At 38.3% G+C, this 22267-nt stretch overlaps 1 protein-coding gene across 9 annotated transcripts in view; it reads right to left on the bottom strand.

The window, feature by feature from the left end:
* Positions 1-22267, bottom strand: part of LOC134527327 (calcium-transporting ATPase sarcoplasmic/endoplasmic reticulum type) — a 337718-nt gene that overhangs the window by 200576 nt on the left and 114875 nt on the right. For all 9 annotated transcript variants that reach the window (XR_010074164.1, XM_063359900.1, XM_063359894.1 and 6 more), the window contains exons 8-9: positions 9904-9994; positions 5726-5898 (exon numbers count right to left, since the gene is read on the bottom strand). Coding sequence is in view for 8 of the 9 variants with exons in the window: in XM_063359900.1 (XP_063215970.1) it covers positions 5726-5898; positions 9904-9994 (264 nt within the window). In the remaining variant the exon portion in view is untranslated. The remainder of the gene's footprint in view (positions 1-5725; positions 5899-9903; positions 9995-22267) is intronic.

Below are 22267 nucleotides of genomic sequence, written 5' to 3'. Positions count from 1 at the left end.
GTTGTTTACAATAGCAATGAAGCTGGTGTGACCAAAAGCCATCACAGATAATAAATAAAATTCACAACAGTTACTTTCAACTTTAAGTGTTCAGGCTAGACATTTTTCTGATGGCTGCTATTATAGGGGGAAAAGTTAAATCTGAACCGTCTCTGTTATCACTCTGCGCATGGTCTGCCTTCCCCTTTACCACCCCTTAGCGCAACGACAGTGTCTGAAGGAGAAGGCGTGGCGACCCCTCCAAATCAAGGCAATGCAGTGTTAGCCCGTCTTACACGAACGCAACACAAGGGTTATAACGCATGACTAAGGACCCCAGAAAATGGTAAATAAAACTGGCTCATTTCAGTGTAAAAAAATGACAAAAGCTGTGCAAAAAAATGACAAAAGCAGTGCAAAAAACCGGTGTAAAAATTAGCAAGCGGTGCAAAATATCGGTGTAAAAATAAGCAATCAGTAGAGACCCCAAAAAATTGTGAAAAAATTACGCCATTGGCGGTGTAAAAAAAAAAACCTCATAGCCTTACTGCTTCCTTATTTGCCTGGCCAATTTTTGGGACATAAGTTTCTCTAAGAGTGTTGGCTGATGATGGCAAATCCCCTGCACCTAAAATGTATACATAACTTACAATATACTTATAAATAGGTAGCATTTATAAGGTTATCGCTGAAAATATTAATGGGCTAATTTACTCAAAATAATTCTTAGCCAAACCTAACCTAACCTTTTCTAGATTAGGTACTGCTGGATTACAGAGTCAAACCATCAATCAATCAGTCAAAAATATTTTGTGGTGTGCTCACCATTTCACAATGCAATCCATCCTATTTATGTGTTTGTTAATCTGAGGTACTTGCATATTTATTTAAAGTAAAGGTAAGTTAATCAATAATATTGTAGGCCTACATATGCTTATGAACTTTTATTAGAGGGGGAAAACATTTCTAAATAAATAAGGCTAACCTTCAACATGGGTGTTACACCATTCCCTCATAGCTGGATGATCAGCTTTTTCCAAAGTAATGTTAACTTACAGCATCATATTAACAAAATCAGAAAAAAAATTCTTGTTTTCTGCACTTTAAAGCTTGTTTGCTTTATTCACGCTGTCGCCTATCGAGATTTGTTTAGACACGGTAGAATGCTTGACAAAATAATTGTCTTTTTTGTTTTGTTTTGTGTGTGTCATTTGCCACATGCTTTTTGCACGTGTCTTTGCGTGTACAATCAACCCGCACGTTGCAGAACTTGCACATCATAATTTTGTCCCGCTGATCAAAAATATAAAATCATCCGATTTTATCTCTCTTTCGCGATCAAACATTGTCGAAGTTTTCGGCATCTTAGCCACAAATTCAATTGTATCACAAAACTTACAAAATGTGGACGGTAGTTGTAAACACTCATAGATATGTGCACGCAAAAATGACTGCCATCTTAGCTCGATGCGATTAAATTAGGTTAGAAAAATCGTCACCAGTGCGCCTTGCGGCAGAAACGACCATTATTCAAAACACGAAAACTGTGGAGTCAATTTGTTATGTTGGTAGTGTGCACATATCGATTGTTGACAATTTTTACATTTTGTTTTCATTTGCGATGGCAATATTTACTGTTTGTAAACAGAGTAATATAAATACGTGAATTTCAGTAACGTGTCAAAACGAAGATAATATCATGGCACTAGTCTTTCAGTCTATGTTTATTTCACGCATATGTTTATGATGGTGTAAATAAATAGAACTTACGACATAAGGACATTATTTTGTGCGAAAAAGCGTGAATTTCGCGCGAAAATTCGTGAATTTCGCGACTATGTCAAAATCAAAGGAAATTCGCAAAATTCGTTTAAAGTATCAAATTTCAGCATAATTACCTTATTTTTACATAAGCCGTGTTCGTGTATGATTTTGATGCTCAAAATTGATCTCGGGTATAGTTCGCACTAAGTTTCTTCTCATTTGTGCACCGGGGTTTGTTCAAGTGGCAACCCCGTGTTCCTCCACTCCATTATGCCAATACCGTATTTATTGAATGCAAGCAAACTCAAACTTTTGCACTCTACGAAAAATAAAAATAATATGATGCCGAATTCTAAACTACTGTGCACACTTGGCCGGATATGAGAACGTGTTTATTGTATTTTGCGAAAAGTGTATAAAATACAGTAGAACCCCGATTTTGCGAACACGGATTTAACGAAAACAGCGATATAACGTAAAGGTTTTCAGGAACCATCAAAAAAACACCAATTTATTAAAATAATAATATAGATTTCCAAAACATGAAAGTAAATTGTAACGGAAACTTATTAAAAAATACTCTGTGGTGTCAGTAATAGAATGGAGGTACTATATATTAAATTGTGCCTTTGCATCATCTGTCCAAACACGAAAAAATAAAAAAAAAATTGTTCAAATTGCTTAAAAACTCCGGGCGCTGTAACTGAATTGCGTAGGTGCGTGCCATTGCGCGAGCCTGGACAGATAGACTGTCCGCGACACATGACGTAATGAAGGGTTTGTTTGTCCGCATCCCCCTCTCCCTTCCTTATCCCTGGCTTGACTCACCATGTTATCTTCCAATCACGCCCGCATAGTAACAGTGCTAGCCAATAATCACACGTTTCCAAATATTCCCTTTCCCATCCTCCAGGTTTTTTCAACTTGTGACCACGTCAAACCAATACGCCATTATCATTATTCTCAGTAAGAGCTTTGTGCGCTGTGTTTAGTTTTTGGAATACATTTTTTATAAGTGCTGTTCGGACTTCAATGTTTTTGGAGTAGATAATCACAGCGACAGACCGACAGGATGCGCTCCCGCCCTAGCCGTCAGCGATGTTTATTTTGACAGCTCAAGCAATTATCTTTTCCACGTCCCTTCGCAGCGTAAAAAAAAAGAAAGAAAGAAAAAAACACGTTGGAATGCAAATGGAAAAGTAACTATGCGTTAAAATAAATATATTTACGGCCCTGCTAAATTTTTCTATTCAATAAAATTCCAGGTATTAGTGATTTTTCAGCAGAAACTGCTGTGTGACTAATAAACAAATTGTATCATAATAACTTAAACTTATAAAGTATTTATTAACGGCGAAGGACAGTCGTATAAGCCCATAAAAATATTTATTTTTACCGAGAATAGACTGCGCATGCGCAGCTCAGCGAACAGAGAGAGCCCTCCGGCGGCTACACCGCGCCGTAACAACAGCTGACCGAGTACAATTAATTACCTTTCTCCGCGTACGGCGCGCTATGGACGGTAAATTTCCATCAATTTGTGGCCTTTTTTTTTTTTTAATTTTTTACTGTGACGCAATGTGTATGTAGTTCGTATTTGTTATAAACGCTGCAGGTTGCGACTGTATTTTAATAAACTTAAACGTATTTCTTACTTACACTTTTCATTTTTTTTATGCCTAATTTTTCACGGTTTCTGAAAATCTGTACGTACGATTGAGGTGTTCGTACGAACCGGGGGACGTATGAGCGAGATCAAAAACGTTTAAGATGGAAAGTTGACAAAGTCTGAGATAGCACGGCAGCACAAGATATTGGCGTCGATCCTGTCTACGATATGGAAACGTAGGGACGCGATTATGAGTGCGGGGGTCATTGAAAATTGGTAAATCGGATTTAACGAAACATCGATTTAGAGTAAACATTTTCGGTAACCATAGCACTTCGTTAAATCGGGGTTCTACTGTATATCAAAGCAAAAGAATAACTTAATATCTTGTATTTATCCAAGTTGCGTCGTATATGGTAAAATGTAAAGGTCCAGGTTAGCGAACATAGCTTCTACTAACATCACATGTAAGCGAATGCTTCCTTACCGAAGATAATACATTTCCCAGACTGTGAGAAGTTTTGTTTTGTGTAAAGCTAAACACATATGTTAGCGGCTAACAAATTTATCTTACCGTAGTTGTTTATTTTGTGTAACTTCGTAAATAGCAAGAGAATAAGCAAATAATTATTTTGCAGGTACAAAATTAGTCTGCGCAGCGAGACTGGGAGTGTGCGGGCATGCGTGACTATCATGCAGCCAGCATCTGTTGTTGTCACGAGCCGCGACAGCATTCCCAACGTAGTGACATTCCACTGCTGATATTTATTTGCGCGCCAAGTTTAGTCGATTGTTTTCGTAACAGCCTGTATGTAGTATGTTGCAAGATATTTCTGTCTATAGTTTGAAAATGCCGAATAATACTTTGAGTGCTCGAGACCAAGCATATCAGTATCAGAAACATGGGTTTTATTGTACTGACAATAGCACAGTGATGTGCAAATTTTGCAACTGTAAAGTTTCATGGGAAAGAAAAGATTCCATTGACAAACACCTAAAGTCAGCTAAGCATGTGGCATCGGCAGCTGAAAAAAAGAAAATTTGTAGTTGCAAACATCTATAGCAACGTGACTGTTTTGTGTAACTGTTTTGGATTTAATTGGCTGTTATTATGCATATTAGTCTATTCCTAGTATACATGGATTGTTTATTAAATATGTAAACTATTATATTCAATAACTGCACTATTTAGTCAACATTTAAAATACCGGTAAAATTTCCATCGCATAACGAAAATACAGACTTTAAACCACCGCTTTTCTAATTTGAAAGTACCGCTTTTTGCATACTGAAAACACCGAAATTTTCCAGGCCCTACTAATAACCTATCACTGTTCCAGTATTCATTCTTGATTTTTTCCACATGCCGGCTGCATTCTTTCCATTGCTCTTTAGAGTAGCTACTAAACAGCTGTTCAAATAATGTCTTCTTGTCTTCGAGTGAGGATAATATTTCTTCGCACACTTGTCCTTTAATATATCCCCACACTAACTCATCGGACTGAGGTCAGGATGATAGGGTGGAAGCCTGATTACTTCGTGGGAGTTCATTTGAATGATTTCGTCAATTTTGAAAGTTTTGGAAGTGGGCACTTGTTTCGCAAGTAATAGTAGGTTGGCTTTTGTTAGGCCAGAGGAGAAAGCTACGTTGTTTATTTTTAGCCACTCTTGAATCACTTATTTGGTGTTAGCGGAAGTCGGCTTCTTATTTGTCTGTACATTGTGACAACTTGCATTGTCGAGAACAATGACTGAGTTTTCAGGCAAATTTGGAAGCAGTTTATGTGTAACCCATTTCAAAAAGTTTTCGAAATTCATGTCATTATGATAATCTCCCGTTGTTTGTTTTGACCGGAATATCAACAATGCATTCTGTACAAATCCCTCCTCTCCTCCTGAATTCACAATTATTAAACGCTGGCCTTTCCCGATTGGCTCTGTGCCCTGTGTGCCCTCTGTGCTCTGGCCCGGCATGACGCGCTGACGCAATATTCACGCAGCCAAGTGAAGCGCGTAACTGATCCCCTCCACTTCCCCTGGCGGCTATCACGTGACGGTAGTGTGCGTCACGCCACGAATTGGGGTCTACGCAAGTTCAGAAGTATCTTGCCGTACTATAATAGCGGCGTTGTTGGAACATAAATTGCAGGATATACTTTTATAAAGTGGAATAGTGCTGTATTAACACAATATGCCGGCCGGTGCCAGGAAGAGAAAGAGAGGGGAAAAAAAAAAAAAAAAAAAAGGGAGAAGAAGCTCAGATTCTCAGATTCCATTGATCACAATTTTAATTCTCAAAACTAAAATGTCATACAATATGCCATGTTATTGCCTCGGTGCACTAGACCTGTGGCGTGCATCAATCAGGCTCACCTTTATCCAAGAGCCTCCGTGGGCCGGGTCATTGAAGTGGCCGATGTTGATAGCCCACACAGCCACACAGATCACGGAGATAACCTTCGACAGCTGCTCTCCAAACTCATCCAGCTTCTGTTGGAGTGGTGTCTTAATCTCCTCCGTCTCCGACATCTCGGTACGAATCTTGCCTGCAACAAACCAGACACCATCAACCTCTTGCTGACACAATCTATCCGCCTCTGTGCTTCAAAACATACTGAATGATCTTCATGTCTGCATTCTCCCTTATGATCAAGTTTGTTACAAGCCAGGCAGCATGATTTTCCCACCCCGCCTCACTCTATTTGCCTCTGTGCTTCTAAACATACTAAGTGATCTATGTCTCCAATGTTATGTTTTGTTCTAGCTTGAAACAAGCCAAGACCGTGCATCTATCACTATCCACCACCAGGTACAGGTGTCATTGGTAACTGTGCTAAAGGGGTACCAGTCATGCTTGCACAAGGGTGACGTCATCCCAAGAGGACAGAGACTGCCGGGTCCGTGCCCCTCAAACATGGTGGCGCCCACCAATCAATTTAATATCCAAAAGCGAATCCCACGTTCAATCAAGTGAACAGCAGCCAATTATTTATATTTAATGTGGGAGGAAAACTGAAGTAAGGAATCAGAAAACTGAACTCCAGTTAGCAAATGGCTGCTGAAAATTAAAGTTCCATGACTTTTATCACTGTTAACTTTTTATATCAGAACATTTTCATGACTTTCGAGACCATTCCTTCAGTTTAGTTACTTTTTTGTGACTTATAGACTTTCATGATCTTAAAGCACACTTGCAGTTAGCTAAGTTAGCCAACAACTTTACTACTACTACTACTACTACTACTACTAATAATAATAATAATAACAACATAACTTTTTTTAAATAACTATATTTTTATTTCTAAATAATCCTAATAGCCATTTTCAATAGTTTATTCTTAATTTCATCTAATGTAAATATTTTCTTCTCAAACAGTTTTATCATTACTAAACATGACACAAAAATTTGAGGAAAATACCCAAAATTTAAAAGAATTAATTGGTTTTTTTGAAAGAGTTTGCAAGTGACTGTTGTGCATAGGCTGTATGGCACGCAAACCCTTCAGAAGCTGCCTGACTCAGTGCTCGTGGAACTTGCTACCACATTGTTTTGCTGTTAATATAGTTTTGATTTTGTATGTTCCTTTTATTAGTTGACAAAAAGTATTTTTGAAAATATATTTGCATCAATATTTATGCATTATTTGTTTTTAGATTATTTAATTTATTTTGTTAGGATTTTTGTTAACCTTAATCCAAAATTTTTTAAAGTTTCTTTTAGGGATGGTTCGAATCCTATTTTTGGCCGAATCCGAATACTTAGTCAAATCCTTTAAGGATTTGTCGAATATCGAATCCCAATCCATGAAAAAAAATTATTACAAAATTTATTAAAAAAACATTTTTTCATTCAAATTGTTTTCTAGTACTAATGAACCTAAAGCACTGAGATTATTCCATTAAAAATGGCATAAAACAAATACAAAGAACTTACTTGATGAAATATGGGCATGCGATGCTAGTTAATATAACCTAAAAAATAAAAAAATAAAAAAAACCTACTTTAACACTACTCATGAGTTAATTTAAGTAATATCTTTGAATATATATATTCAAAGGTAATATGAACGTCAGGTAAAATACGTAACGATCAATTCCGCTATTTACATTTTTTCCCCTCATAACATAACCCCAAAATCGCGACAATTAACAGTCACCACAGATCATATACACGGGAAAATAAACATAAACATCATAAACACGGGAAAAAGTTTTGGTCCAGCCATTTTTCTCATTAAGATATGCACTTTTTTTCTCCAGGATGTGAATAAAGTTATTTTCCCATATCAAACGTTTTATGTATTTTACAAGTTGAAATTTATTATTAGTTTGATTACTACCACTTACTGATTTAATGTGGAAATCTTTTTAAAGATATTTTCAAACGTGCTGAATTATGTCGTTGAATCTTAGCATCATTCACGTTTGGTTACATTGATTCCCGTATAGAGTGCGCGCATGTAGTGGGCTATCGATAAATCGCCAATGATAGAATGCCCCGCGCGTGCTCTATCAAGTACTGAGTAAACTACCTATTTTTTCGTTAGTTATACTACGAAGATAATTATGCGTTAATTCCGTCTTTCGTCCGAGTTCCGTTTTTCTGTTTTAATTTGAACGAAATGTGTTTTTGATGCACGGTTTGATTATAAAATGTGCGACTATCACATACTTCACGTTTTCCCCGCATTGCTGGCGCCGGCCCTGACCTTGACACAGTTGTCTCGCCGCGCAGCGTCATTTCAAAACATTCTTCGAGCGGCAAAGATGTAGGTTTGCGGTTATACTGCGATCCCCACTTTCAGTTTTGGATATTTTGATAAAAATCATCGCATTATATTCGGGTAAATACGGTTATATCTACGGACATATTTCTCTTGTTCTTGGCTGAATGTTTACTAATGTGTGTGGTTTTCGCCAATTAGTTACTTGAATCCGACGAATCCTGGATTCGACCAGCCCATCCCTAGTTTCTTTTATAGTTGCAAGCTCAACCCGATTTATTTCTAAAAAAATGTTTCATGGTATGAGAAATGTGCACGTTGGGAAATGTGGTGCGCGGACATTTTGCGGCCCTGGTTTTCTGCTGTAGGTGTCCTGCAGCACTGGATGCGCTGAGCATGAAATAATGAGTCGAAGAAAGAGGAGAGTGCTGCATATGAGTTCCGCGGCAACCACGAGCGGTGACGGTCGTCGAGTGTGTGGGCGTAGAGACAAGCGGCACTACGACAACTGCTTACAAGAAACCACCACTGACCATCTACTGCTGTGACAAAATATGTAAGTCATCTGGTCCACCTTATATGGGTATGAATAGCTGGGAGTATAGGTGAACTGTATTTTGTGCGAGAGTTTAACAAGTGCTCAACTTTGTTGGTGACGAGTGATAAACGTTATCCATAAGTAATTTTACAGACTTTTCACTCAGACTACAGAAGTGTTGGCTATTACTCGTACAACAGTAACCACACATTTGGTGCCCAATCTGTTAGACTGTGCTGCCTACTGGGAGTTAAGAAGCACACACGGCACCACTTACCATTGGGTGCAAAGCTGGTTGGCAGTTTCCTACAGACACATTTAAGGCTGAAATCTTTAACTGAAGTACCTATGATCACTGGTTAGGTCTTTTCCTGCCATAATGTAATTTAGGGTGGACCTAAGATTTTCCAGGGAAAATATAAGTGAAGTGAATTTTCGGTTCAGGTAACTTGCCCGGTTGGAGTTGCTCCGAAAAAATACGAATTCATGCAGTGCGATACACATTGGGAGCACCAAATTAATTTGGAAACTGAGGTTTCACGAACAGTAACTTTTTGGCAGAAACATGAAAGTGCCTCTTGATAGTAACATCTTTGAAGAAAGATGTGATTGCGTCAATCATATTTACGTCCCAATTTATGAGGACGTAGAACTTGCACTTAAAACTTGGACTCTTTACATGGTATTGAAAATGAAGTGTTGTAACGACATTATATTTCAAAGGTTTTTCGAGGATTATGGACTCTATATAATTTTTTATAGCTAATAGGTATATTACTGTACAATGTGCCTTAACTGTATTGCAACTAATATGAAAAATATATAGCTTTAGTTCATTGCATGCTTATCATTTTTCTAATTATTTTTCTGCTCAGCTGGGCTTTAGTTTAGGTAACTAATATCTTTTTGAATGTTCAGATACTTTCTATTTAAATATGTTGTACTTTTTAACATACTTGTTCAATGCTCTCCAAGTGAGGACAGATTTGAGCTATTAAAAAATTAAAAATAAATATTTTTGGAATAAGAAGCTATGGGTTATCCTTATCACTCAAAAACCACAACTTTTAACTTTTATTTTCAATATAATAACCTAAACAAGTATATAGACTGAAGGTACTACGTTCGTTGCTGAGAAATTCCACTTATTAAAATATTTTATTTTTTCTTTGTGCTTAATATCCGGCTGATGGCAAGGTTTTTGCTGGTGCTTGCTCTGCCCTAGTGAAGGAAGGGAATACTGTATGCTCAGGGCAGTAGACCATACGTAGGTGCCTAGAGTAACTCACCAATAGCAGTGTTGAGGCCCGTCCCAATGACGACACCACGGGCCTTGCCGGCTGCAACGTTTGTGCCTGAGAACAGTATGTTCTTCTTGTCCTGCAAACAATATGCTACATCACACACTATTTCCCATCACGAATGGCTACGTCACTTCATCAATGCAGTCAAAACTAACATATCTTATAAATTGCAACAATGTAAACAGCAAAATCATTGAGTCGAAAAAATTAAAACATACAAAATAATATAAAGTTATTAATGAAGTTCTTCAGGATTAACAAAACATTTGCACTAAGCCCCTTCTAAGTTTAGTAAGTATAGTTTTGTTCCTGCTAGTTTCAATCAATTTTATGGACATTTTAAAGGCTTTTGATACAGTGGTTGAAAGACTTAAGTTGGTAATTTGCTTCTAGAAAGTTAAAGAACTGTTGCTATAACATTATGGATATTATTCTATTTTAAAATTTATTCTTAAATTATTTTTTTAGAGCCTATTTTAATATTAGTTGGCTACAGAATTATGAGTATTTACTGCCTTTTAGAGTTTAGTTAAGTTTTCAGACCTTTGGTAGTGCCTCGAGGTATAACTATTTTCTTTGGTGCTGTGCGCTACGTTTGTCCGTGCCAAGTGGAACTCTGTCTAGTTGAGTACGGGGAGTTGGCCTGGTTGGTTAGGCAGTGCAAGAGCTGGAGCCATGAGTGTGAAATGTTGCTGGTAACTACAGTAGAATCTCATTATAAAGTACATCAATAAAGCCTAAACTTTTATACTTAGTAATGAAAGTACTTTATTCTGAATGTTACCTTTAAAACGTAGTATTTTTGAATTTTTAAAAATAAAGTAGTAGGGGATTAAAAGTTACATTAGCTTGGAAGCAAATATTTGTAAAACAACAAGAATTTAAAAAAATTACTGAACATAATACAGTAGCATAAATTCTAGGCCTACATATACAAAATTTATATCTGTCTAACACAAAATGACAAATTGGTTAAACTATTTTGCAGATATGTACATTTATTGGGATAGAATTCCCTCATCATCTCCTAGGCGAAGTCTCTTGCGACCAGCAGATAAAGATGACTGTTCATACAGTTTAATAATTTTTTCGCGATCTTTTATTATTGTTGACAGTGCAGTGGGAACCAAACAAAACCACCGTGCCACATCTTCATTTTTCCTGCCTTTGTCAACTTCTTTTAAAATTTCCACATTTTCTTCAAAGTAAACTGCTTGCGTTTCTTTTTATCTTTTTAGCCATCCATCCTGATTAAAATATTCAATCAACAATATTGTTCTCCTCGTGACACGTCAAATGTAAACAAACCTCTCATCCATAGATAACCATAGCTCCGCACTAGTAGCGTGCGTCGAGAGCATGGCTGTGCCAGACAACATTCCGACCTTAATGACAAAACAATTAAAGTGTGTTGGCCATGTTGTGACACCAAACAGTTCAAAAATTAACCTTCATAAATTAACATTAATGGATTTTCTATTTTGTATACAATTTAAAATATAATTTTTATTTAACGTTTGTATCTGCGGTAATTGAAACTTTTAAAACGTGCTCTATAAATAACCAAAAGATGCAGCTAAAAACAATTGTCTTGAAGAGGGGCGAGACAGCAATCGATTGCTAAGATCGTCTCGTGCACTAAGTGTGTGATCCATGGAGGAGGACGAATGGCGCGTTATACTGTGTTTCTTTACGTTTTATACTTGTTAACGATTCTTGAAAGTGACTATTATGTAAAATTTTCCTGATAACTGGAAAAGAATGGTCGTTGTATTGAAAGGTAGGATATGTTTTGAACGTTAAGGTGAAATATTTTTACATTGTTTACATTGGTGTTTTGAGCGGGAATTTAAAATCATACGTTGAACTGAAAGATACGTTATTCTGAAGTATGTTGTAACGGAATTTCACTGTATTGGTATTGGAGCATGCTGGCAAGGACTTAACGTCACGTAAACGGTATGTGTGGTCAAAATTACGAGTTCATGAATATTTTCTTTTGCAACATGAAGACAGAGTGTTTTCGGACACGGCTCGTGAAACAGCAGAGGTGCGTCACTCAGGAGCTGCCAGATGCATGCTGTGCAAGAAAGTGCTGTGGTATTGGAAACTCGCCTTGCTTGGGCGTGCGATCATTGCTGGATTGCTAACAAGTAAGTCGCAACTGCCTATCCGAGTCCCGGCACGGATGTGTTATTTTTGCGGACTTGTGAAAATGGTTACAATGTTGTTTAATGCCTCGCGACAGTCCACAAAGTTAGTAAACAAGCAATTCCCACAGAAGTTAAAATTACCTTTTTCTTTAAAATTTATATACGACTACGGTAACTTGTGTTGAGGTGTCAGTATACTTATGAACTATAACTGCATGAATTAAAAAAGTAATGACAATGATTGAGATAAAAACTTTTCCAATTGTGATACGAGCTGCTGCTGAGAACAAAGACTGGATTTTAGGTGAAATAGGTTTTATGGAAATATATTTTTTTATACCTGGGCATACTGATTTTTATGAGTATATGTGTTCTCACACACACACACACACAACCACACCCCCCCCCCACACAAAAACAGAGATAGAGATAAGAGCGATAGATAGATAGAGAGAGATAGAGAGAGAGCGATAGATAGATACATATAAATGTAAATGCGGTGCCTACTTTACTTTGCTGTATAGGTATATATTTTTTTCTTTAGTAATTTGATAAGGATGAAAGTATTAATGTTATGACCTTTCTTTATAAGGTTGTGTTTCATCATTGTAGTTTTTAATTATTTTGTAATCTGATTGGTCAATGTGTAAGATAATCAGTCTTGTTGTGAGTGTTTTTAACAAATTTCCATTGCTCTCTGTGCCGCCAATAGTGATTTTTGGCACAATTTTTAAATGTGAATTTTAAATTATCACCTTAACAGTAATTTCATAGCTAAATTTAAAATTGTTCAGCTCACATAACCTCCCACTTAATAATTGATTGGCTAGTTTCTCCAGTTGTTCCCAGCACAGTATCTGTGTTTTAGCTGACCCTTTGGAAGGCTAGCATCTTGCCTCGTGTTCTTCCCGATTTGGTGCATGACCAGCACCTGAAATTCCCCCCTGCTGTCATGACCAGGACCGCTTGTCCCTGCAGCTTTTCAGAGAAGCTCGTTTCTCAGAGCTCGCCTCAGGTGAGCACTTACAGTCATGCCCCATCCTAATGCTCCAGGGCTCTTGAGCAAGTATAAGTGCTCTGGGTACGACATTTCTCACGAGCCAGCACCCCGCCCCCCTCCCTCTATTCCACGAATCACCGCCCAGAGCATTGACCGGTGCTTAACCCCGGCTCGCGATGCCCTGTCTCAAGGACTGGCCACTGGTGTTCGAATGTACCGCCTCTGACCTCTAGTGGCAGAGTTGTCAACTGCTTCCCCTGGGTGTTCAAATTTTTGCTCAACACACCTGCCCTCTAGCGACCCATGCAAAAAACGTTCTATCTTTCTCTTCCAAGCCACCAGAGCGCTCAACCAGTCCCTTGCTTTTGAAGTATTCTTGTTCGAGATGTGCAAGTCGACTTCTTCTCTGTTTCGGCCACTCCCCAGTAGATAGCACTGAGATCAGGCGCCAACTGCAGCATCAAGCTCTCAAAGCCTGTATTTTTTGACCCCTCCCTTGGACATCTTCGGAACCTTTCGACCCTGAAGCCGAAGTATCCCCTCTTCCTTGCTAGGCGAAGTGCCGAATTTAATTAAGCGACACAGGTGCCACACTGGGGACTTCTTGGCGCGACTTCAGACTGACTGCATTGTTCTCAGCCAGCCCTCAGCTAGATTCGACTTCCCTACTTCAACTAGGATGAAGTCGCCTCGTCAAGGGATGTTTTCCTAAACCTCATTTTTAGTTACCTTTATGATCTAATTCCTTTGGATTTGGCTTGTTCGCAGACAGGGTCCAAGACCCGGAGCCGAGATTGCGGCCAAATGGTCTTCCTGGCATCATAATATATAACCACTCCAAATCCACCGGCTACGGACTTTCAACATCCAAATTCTCCACGACGACTCAGGACCCTTTTAGTTCCGTAACACCAACAGTGGGCCATTACCACAAGAATTAGGATGTTAGCTAATTCGAGCGAAAATGCAAAATTTAAATACCGCAATAGTTTTATAATTACTTATATACCAAACAAAAGTGTAAGTGAATTCTATATTTATGTTAGCATATTGTCTTACGCTCTATTTTTAATTTTGTTTTAATGCAATTGTGTAATTATTTTTGGGCCAGCCCTATTATAAATTTAACTCTTGTCATAAACTTAACATGTTTATTTTCTTTTGTAACAATTCAGATATATGAAGTAAAATAAATCAAAGCATGCCTACAGATGAAATTATATTTTTTTATTTGGCCTTTAGTGCCGCCTCTGAGGTAAAAAGTTTTCTTAGCCTGTTTCCTTTTTTAATCCCAGCCACTTCCAAGGTAAATTATTGTAATTTTATTATTATATTTTACTAAATATTTTATAGACCCAAAGGCCATAACATCTCAATTCATTATACAAACTGTTACAAAGGAGATTTAATTTTATTTTTCTGGTGGAGCAATAAAATTGCCATTTAACATATATTAATTTTTATTCTTCCAGTCACTCCTAAAAAATTTCCTATGCATTTATGTTTCTGCTATAGTGCTGATAAAGATTTTCTGTTTTTACCTGCATCCTTTTTTAGGAGAAATGGAGACGATTCTGATCAGGCAGATCCGTGATGATTATTATTTTTTAATCATGTTTATGTGTGGCGTGTCTGCTGAAACTCCTGTGAGAGTGCGGAAATTGTTGGTTTTTCCCCAGGTTAAGGGTAAGGCCAACAAGGTTATCAGTTAAAAATATTGCCACCATGACAAGCAAAACATTGATGGATGTTTTCTTTGATGGAAAAAATTTAACAATCCCTCAATATCATGTTTAAGGAGTAGGAATTTGACTGTTCCTGAAATAAAGATAGAAATAAAGAAAAGATAATTTGATAAACATATAAAGGGAGACATATTATGAGAAACCCTAGGGGCAACACTCCTGGTCGCCCAAAGCATTGCAAGGTTCGGCGAGATTGCAGCAGTCAGGGTGGCCAACCTCGACTCTCGAACAAGGATTCTTAAACAGGGAAACCCAACAGCTAGCTGCGAAATCAGTCTCTCGGGTAGGCCAGTGTAAGTCTTCCTCACCTATTAGATGTGATGTGCAACCACTGAACCCAAATCTAGGGACATCTACTAAGGCAATGCCGAAATAACTTAACAGATGGAGTAATAGAAGTCACAGCTTTTCTGGTAAGCACCCAAAATGTATTTTTCTTAGGGGATACTGACCTTGGGAGAACAAGCCTAGTCTATCATCGCATCAATAAGGTGATGCAGAGCCAATTTGACAAGCACCAAGGTGGCTGCCTCTAGCAAAACAGGAAGAAGCAGAGAAGTTGATCACGGGTATGATGGAGGGTGGTGTAATAGAATTATCAGCAAGTCCTTGGGTTTACCCAGTTGTTTTAGTGGCGAATAAGGATAGCCAAATGAGGTTCTGCGTGGACTACTGGAAGCTGAATGACGTCACCAAAAAGGGCAGCTACCCCCTCCCACGAATCAATGACACACTTGATACACTGTTTGGCACCAGATGGTTCTCTACACTGGACCTGAAGAGTAGTTACTGGCAAGTGGAGCAGCACCCCGAGGATAAGGAGAAGACTGCTTTCACAACAGGGAGTAAGCTGTTCCAGTTCACTGTGTTACCACTCGGGTTATGTAAGGCTCCTGCAACTTGAGAGATTGATGGAACTTATCCTGCATGGCTTGAATAGGAAAACATGCCTAGTATACCTGGACATCATTATTGTGGTGGGAAATACAGTGAGGAAACATTTGCGAAATCTCCAGGATGTATTCAACAGGCTTCGCCGTGCCCAACTTAAGTCCTAAGGAGGGCTTTTTGTTCCGGCATGAGACATATTGTATAAGAGGATGGAGTGCGAACAGATTATGAGAAGATCTGGTCTGTTAAGGAGTGGCCTCAACCTAAAAATAAGCATGAAATAAGGAGTTTCTTGGGACACTGTACCTACTACAGGTGGTTTGTGCCTCGGTTCTAAAAAATCCCAAAATCATTGCATCAGCTAACTGAGGAGAAGAGACAATTGATATGGACTTCAGCATGTGAGACTGCCTTTCAAGACCTCTAAGAATCCCTGTGTATTAACTCCATACTTGCCTACCCCTGTCAACATGGAGAGTATATCCTTGACACAGATGCAAGTGGGGATGGGTTCAAGAAAGTTTAAGAAGGAAATGAACGAGTAATATCATACTACAGCAAAGATTTGTCTAAGCATGAACACAACTATTGTGTCACAAGACGAGAACTCTTGGCTGTTGTAAAGTCTCTGAAACATTTCCAAAAATATTTACATGGGAGAAAATTCCTTTTATGCACTGACCATGCCGCATTTAAAGGGCTACTACAGTGCAAGAATCCGGAGGGACAACTTGCTAGGTGGATTGAACAGACACAGCAATATGATTGTCGGATAGAATAAAGGAAAGTACCAATTCAAGGCAATGGCAATGGCCTCTCCCGAAGACCTTGCAAGGTAGACTACAACCATTGCAATAAAGCGGAGAAAAATGAGGGGATTGAAGCTGTTCGGCGAACAATGATAACTAACGGGGAAGATAAATGGGATAATGCCAGCTTGAAAGCAGCGCAGCGGCAAGATCCTGACCTGGCACCTATTATAAGCTGACTAGAGAGTGGTACTGGACGTCCAATATGGCATGAGATCTCCAGTGATCAAAGGACTATGAAAGCTTATTGGGCACAATGGTATTTCTTGAGTATGCAGAATGGGCTACTAATGAGGGCATGGTAGAGTCCAAATGGAAAAATAGTTACAATGCAACTACTGCTTCCAAAGAGTCTAGCGGCTGAAGTGTTGAAAGAAATCCATTATGGCAGGCCTGCAGTTTTTACGGATTTTATCCGTTTTCACGGATATTTGAAGCTTAAAACGGACTAACGGATAAACGGCGACATTCACGGATATTTACGACGCTTCACTGATATTTTCATATTTGAATTTCGTTTGTGTAAATATTTACATTCAACTACCTATTTGAAGTTGTCAAACCATACAAGCATTCAACAGTAAAGCAAACACTCACATTAGGTGTAGCGCCATGGCACTTCCAATCGTTTAACCACAAACCAAAAATATATACTCCCACATATCGTTTCATGAAGTACAATATCTATGGTTTCGGGGGAAATGTTTTTTGTTTGTTGAGTTAAACACTAAGAAGTGTCATGGCGTCAGTAAACACTGGAATTTTTTGCCGTTACAATGTTTTAGGTGCGGCATTTGTTTACAAACTTCTTACGTGATTTAAGTAGTAGTTTTGGTCTTATCCGATTGAGATGGAGAAAAAACGAAAGGCTTCGCCGGACAGGTCACTTTATAAACAGCATTATCGTAAAGAATGGGAGCAAGAATTGAAATGGTCGAGGCGTGGCAAAACGGAATTTTCCGCCGTTTGTTCGACTTGCAACTCGGAACTGAACGTGACAAAGGGCGGCTTGAAGACGCAAATTCATGCGAAAAACCAACGAGCTGCTGATCAGAGTTGTTCTTTGACGAGTTTTGTAACCAAACCAAACAAAATAATTGATGCGGAACTGTTATGGGCGAACTTCGTTTGTGAAAACAATTTATCTGTGAAACTCAGTGATAATTTCACGAAACTTGTCTCGCAAATGTTTCCAGATAGTGAAATCGCAAGAAACTTTCATTGTTCTCCCACTAAAACTAGCCAGATAATTATTCAATCTTTGGGTACATCAGCTGCAGATCATGTTACCTATGCAATGAAGACAATTTTTCACACTGATGATTGATGAATCAACTGACAGTCACTAGGCAGGTTGTAGTGTTAGCAAAGTTCTTTCCATCTGAGATTGTTGAAACTCATCTGTACAAAGTGTTGGCTTTGAGTGGTGCTGCAACTGGAGAAAATCTGCTGTGGAAAGGGTTGTTTTCAGCAATCTCAAGATGGTTAAAACTTTTCACAGATCATCAATGATCACCAATGTTAAATACGCTGTTGCATTGCAGAATGAGAACATCTGCAGGTCTGGCTTTCAAGCCCACTGACAAGATGCGGAAAAGAGCACAGAACATGAAAAAGTAGCTAGTTAATGATGTGAATGGCATAAAGTGTCACAGTATGAAATTATGGGAAAACATGTTTTCCACTGCTTTGTAAACTTGCAAAGGCGTGGAAATCATGTTTTCCACTGCTTTGTAAACTTGCAAAGGCAATGCTTATTCTTCCACATAGCAATGCAGGGGTGGAAAGGATATTTAGTAAGCTCAACCTTATCAAGACAGCGCACAGGTCATGTCTTGAATCGCCAATGCTAAATGCTTTGTTGCATATATCTTCTAGGATGAATATGGCAGAATTCCAGTCAACAGAAGAATTGAGGAATAGGGCAAAATATCTGAAAAAGTGATATTTAAATACTGCCAGTGGTGAAGTGTAGGCTACGTGTGTGTGTGTGTGTAAATACTTGTATAAAGTGTTAAAAATTGAATTGTTTTGATTGAAGTATAGTTACGTACATTATGATCTAGTAATTTTCATAAAAATTGCATAATATTTTGTATTTTTTAAGGTACAGGAATTTACAGGATATTTTATATTCAAAACAAGGATATTACAGGATATTTCACATTTCAATCAAGGATATTGTTTTCAAAGTGGTGGCAGCCCTGCATTATGGTATCTCTGGTGGTCATCAAGGGTTAACAAAACTCTAACCAAGACCCGTCAACGCTACTATTGGTTGAGGTGTCGCCAGGATGTGGAGGCTTGGTGTAGACAATGTAAAGCATACTTGGCTAAAAAAGGCCCACAACACCGGAGTCGTGGGAAAATGATGACACACAATGTAGGAGGAGCCCCTTTTGAGTGGATAGCCATCAACATTGCTGGACCATTTCCCAAGACAAAAGATGGTAACCGGTATAGTCTGGAAGCAATGGATTACTTCAGTAAGTAGCCAGAGGCAGATGCAATAGTCAACAACTTCATTTGCATATTTGGGGTACCAATAGAGCTCCACTCAGAACAAGGCTGCAATTTTGAGTTTACAATATTTCAGGTGTTGCGCATGCTGGGAATAAATAAAACCAGGACTACAGCCCCATATCCTCAGTCCGATGGCATGGTGGAGAGGTTCAACAAGACTCTCGAGGAACACCTTGCCAAGGTTGTTCCTTCCTAATGGCATATAGGTCTAACATACATGATTTCACTGGGCAGACCCCTGTGAGTATTGTGTTTGGATAGGAGTTGAGGGTGCCTTGTGATGTTCAGTTCGGTCGTCCTCACAGGGAGCCGAACAGCACCACTGATTATGTGAATCTTCAGAGGATCGAATGGCACTTATACATGAAAATGCCCGCAATAATCTTCGATTGGCAACGAATTGAATAAAGACGATGTACGACTTGAAGGTTAACTCCGGATTTCAGAAGGGCGATTTGGTGTGGCTGTACAACCTGCAATGAAGGAAAGGAAGGTGCCCAAAGCGTTAAGCAGCTTGGAAAGGCTGTATGAAATCTTGAAGCGAAAAAATTATGTGTTCTATTGCATCCAGAGAGGAAAGAGGGGATGGATGAAAGTGGTAAATTTGGACTGATCGAGGGAATATGCCAGAAGGGATGCATTAACGGTTCAGGACGAATAGGTTTAAGGAGGAGGTAGTGTTACGAACGCACACAGGACCGCCACACGTGCCAGGTACTTAGCTGGCTGGCGGTTCTGCATGGCTACTGGCGTCACGCGCCTTCCGCTGATGTAAAGCATGCCATGCGTGCCTGGCGGGATTTCAAGGGTCGTCGCTGATCCCCTCCCTCCTCCACTCCCCGCGCATCATCCTGCCTCGGGCTGTTATCAATTTTAGTGACCTAAGAATTCTGGGCGTACAGAGGCCGCCGCATGGAGTGGCGTGAATAAACATTGCCATTCTCGATGTTTTGGGCATCAGGTCGACCCAGGATAATGCGACTTGTCACAGCCGTTCTCATCGGTTTGAGAAGGGTGCCACAGGTACTTAAACAGTAACACTGGCCTCAGCGGAAGTTCCGAGAGTTTCACGAATGAAGGGAAGTGTGACAACGGCGATGAGGGCGAGAGACCCTCTTGAGAGTGGCGCGACGGGATCGGGAGTGCGAATGTGTGTGTGTGTGGACAGGCGCGAGGTAACAGCCAAACACTGTTGATCCTAGCTCTCGTGAGGAATGCAAACTGTGGAACTTGACAGACATTGAGTGACTTGTGAATAAACATTTTTAAGTGCCAGTGACTGGTTGATTGGACATTTTTAAGTGCCAGTGACTGGTGACTGGACATTTTTAAGTACAATTATTTATTAGTAATGTAAATATTAAATATTAGTAATTAATAAAACTGCAATAAAACTTAATTCGGCTATCCTTTAAGAACTCAGTTCCCCCACATTAAATTGTATCCATTACCTAACGATATGGTAAAGACGTTTACGTTTTTCAAAGTAAAATAAATAAATTAAAAATATGTTCGATCACACCGATTACTTTATTTATTCTGAGCTTTTATTTTTAATAGAGTTTATAAATGAGTGGTGAATTTACGTTTTACAGACAGAGTTAATGTGTGTTTTTGTAATATCTTTTTGCTTTGTCTGGTCAATATATGTGCAAAGTTTCTGTTTGTTACGTGACGTAGATCGTGACAAAAATGTAAGCATATAATTTTTTTATAATATAAAAATTAGTTTGCAGGAGGTTTATACTATAAAAAAAATTGGAGAAACATTATTTTTCCAAGTTCGGGAATGGTCTCTTTCCCGACTTTTATCCCAGAGTTTTCGGGATCCTGTCCACCTCTAGTTTTAATGCTTCCGTGACTCTGTCGACAATCAATTTGACAGAGCCAAATAAAAATAAGTTGCAAAAAAAAGTACACTTGAAGTAAAAAAAGTTCTCATGATATTGTACTGAAACTTTTTCCCATAATGTCATGATTAATTCTCAATATACGTTTTTATACGTTTATTAATTACTCTCCAAAAACATTATCTCCTTAACAAGATACTAAATAAAACCATTTTAAGTGTTTGAAATATTTATAAAATGACTAGGCCTGTGCGGGATCCCGAAATTCGGGAAAAATTTCGGGAATATAGAGGCTTTTATCCCGTCGGGAGGGAAAATAAATTTCCCGAAATTTTCGGGGAATTTTAGGTTTATCTTTACTAGATATAACATAACCTCAAATCAATCAGCTAATGAACCTAATACACATTTCCTTCAAAATAAACATTAACAGTGCTGGAAAGAAAAAAAAAACGCAAATCCATTTTCTGTTTTAGCAATCTTTAAACTTTTTTTCAGGTTCATAATTACTTTATTTCATAATGTCTGACATACATACGTATTTACCTATAACATACTCAAAATATGACAGCATTAAAAATAATGAATGCCTCACTTGATGTTTATAGCAAAACAAACAAAAATACGTGAAAATGGTTTTATCCCAACTCTACTCACGAGAGAAACTTGTCAAACATGACAGCAATATGCCAGTTTTGCATTAAATAATGCCAGAGTTTTCCATGCCATTAATTTTCTTAACTAAAATATAGACGCTAGTAATATTTTGTCATAATTAGTATTCTGCCGATTTAAAACACCTAATATATTTTTCTTTATCAAGTATCACGAGATGTCAAAAAATCAGTTTCATTTAGATGCCAACAGGCCATAAACAAAGCGTAAATGATGCCTGTCGATCGGATCACGTATTTCTTTTGTCATATTTTCGGAGACTTAAAAGCCAAAATAAAAAAATAATAATAATATTGTAAAATTAATTACAATTTACTGTAATAGCTTTGAAACGTACAAAAGTTTAAATATTATCTTTTGGACAGTTAATTTTTTAGCAAGTTTAAAGATAAACAAACTTCAGCGTTTTGTAGTTCGTGGTAGTTGGTTACACTGGTTAATAGTTTACGGTGCTTGTCGGCTATCTTTAGTGGAATTTAACGCGGTATTCTGTCATTCGTTTACATTTTCTTTGTCCGTATTGAAAACTCGGGAGAAATAACTTGTGAGTTAAAAGGCGTGTGGAAGTTTTATGAGAAAAATGCTAACCAAACCGCAAAATGCAAACAGTGTCAAAAAATTATTAAAACAAGTTACGGTAGCACATCTGGGTTGATAAGGCACCTAAAACAGCATCCCACATTGCAAAGAAAATTCAATACGG

The sequence above is a fragment of the Bacillus rossius genome, chromosome 1 (genome assembly GCF_032445375.1).
Source record: "Bacillus rossius redtenbacheri isolate Brsri chromosome 1, Brsri_v3, whole genome shotgun sequence".
In the NCBI taxonomy this organism is placed as follows: Eukaryota; Metazoa; Arthropoda; class Insecta; order Phasmatodea; family Bacillidae; genus Bacillus; species Bacillus rossius.
Note: the sequence above shows the minus strand (reverse complement) of the source record. Positions and strands in the feature narration are given on the sequence as shown.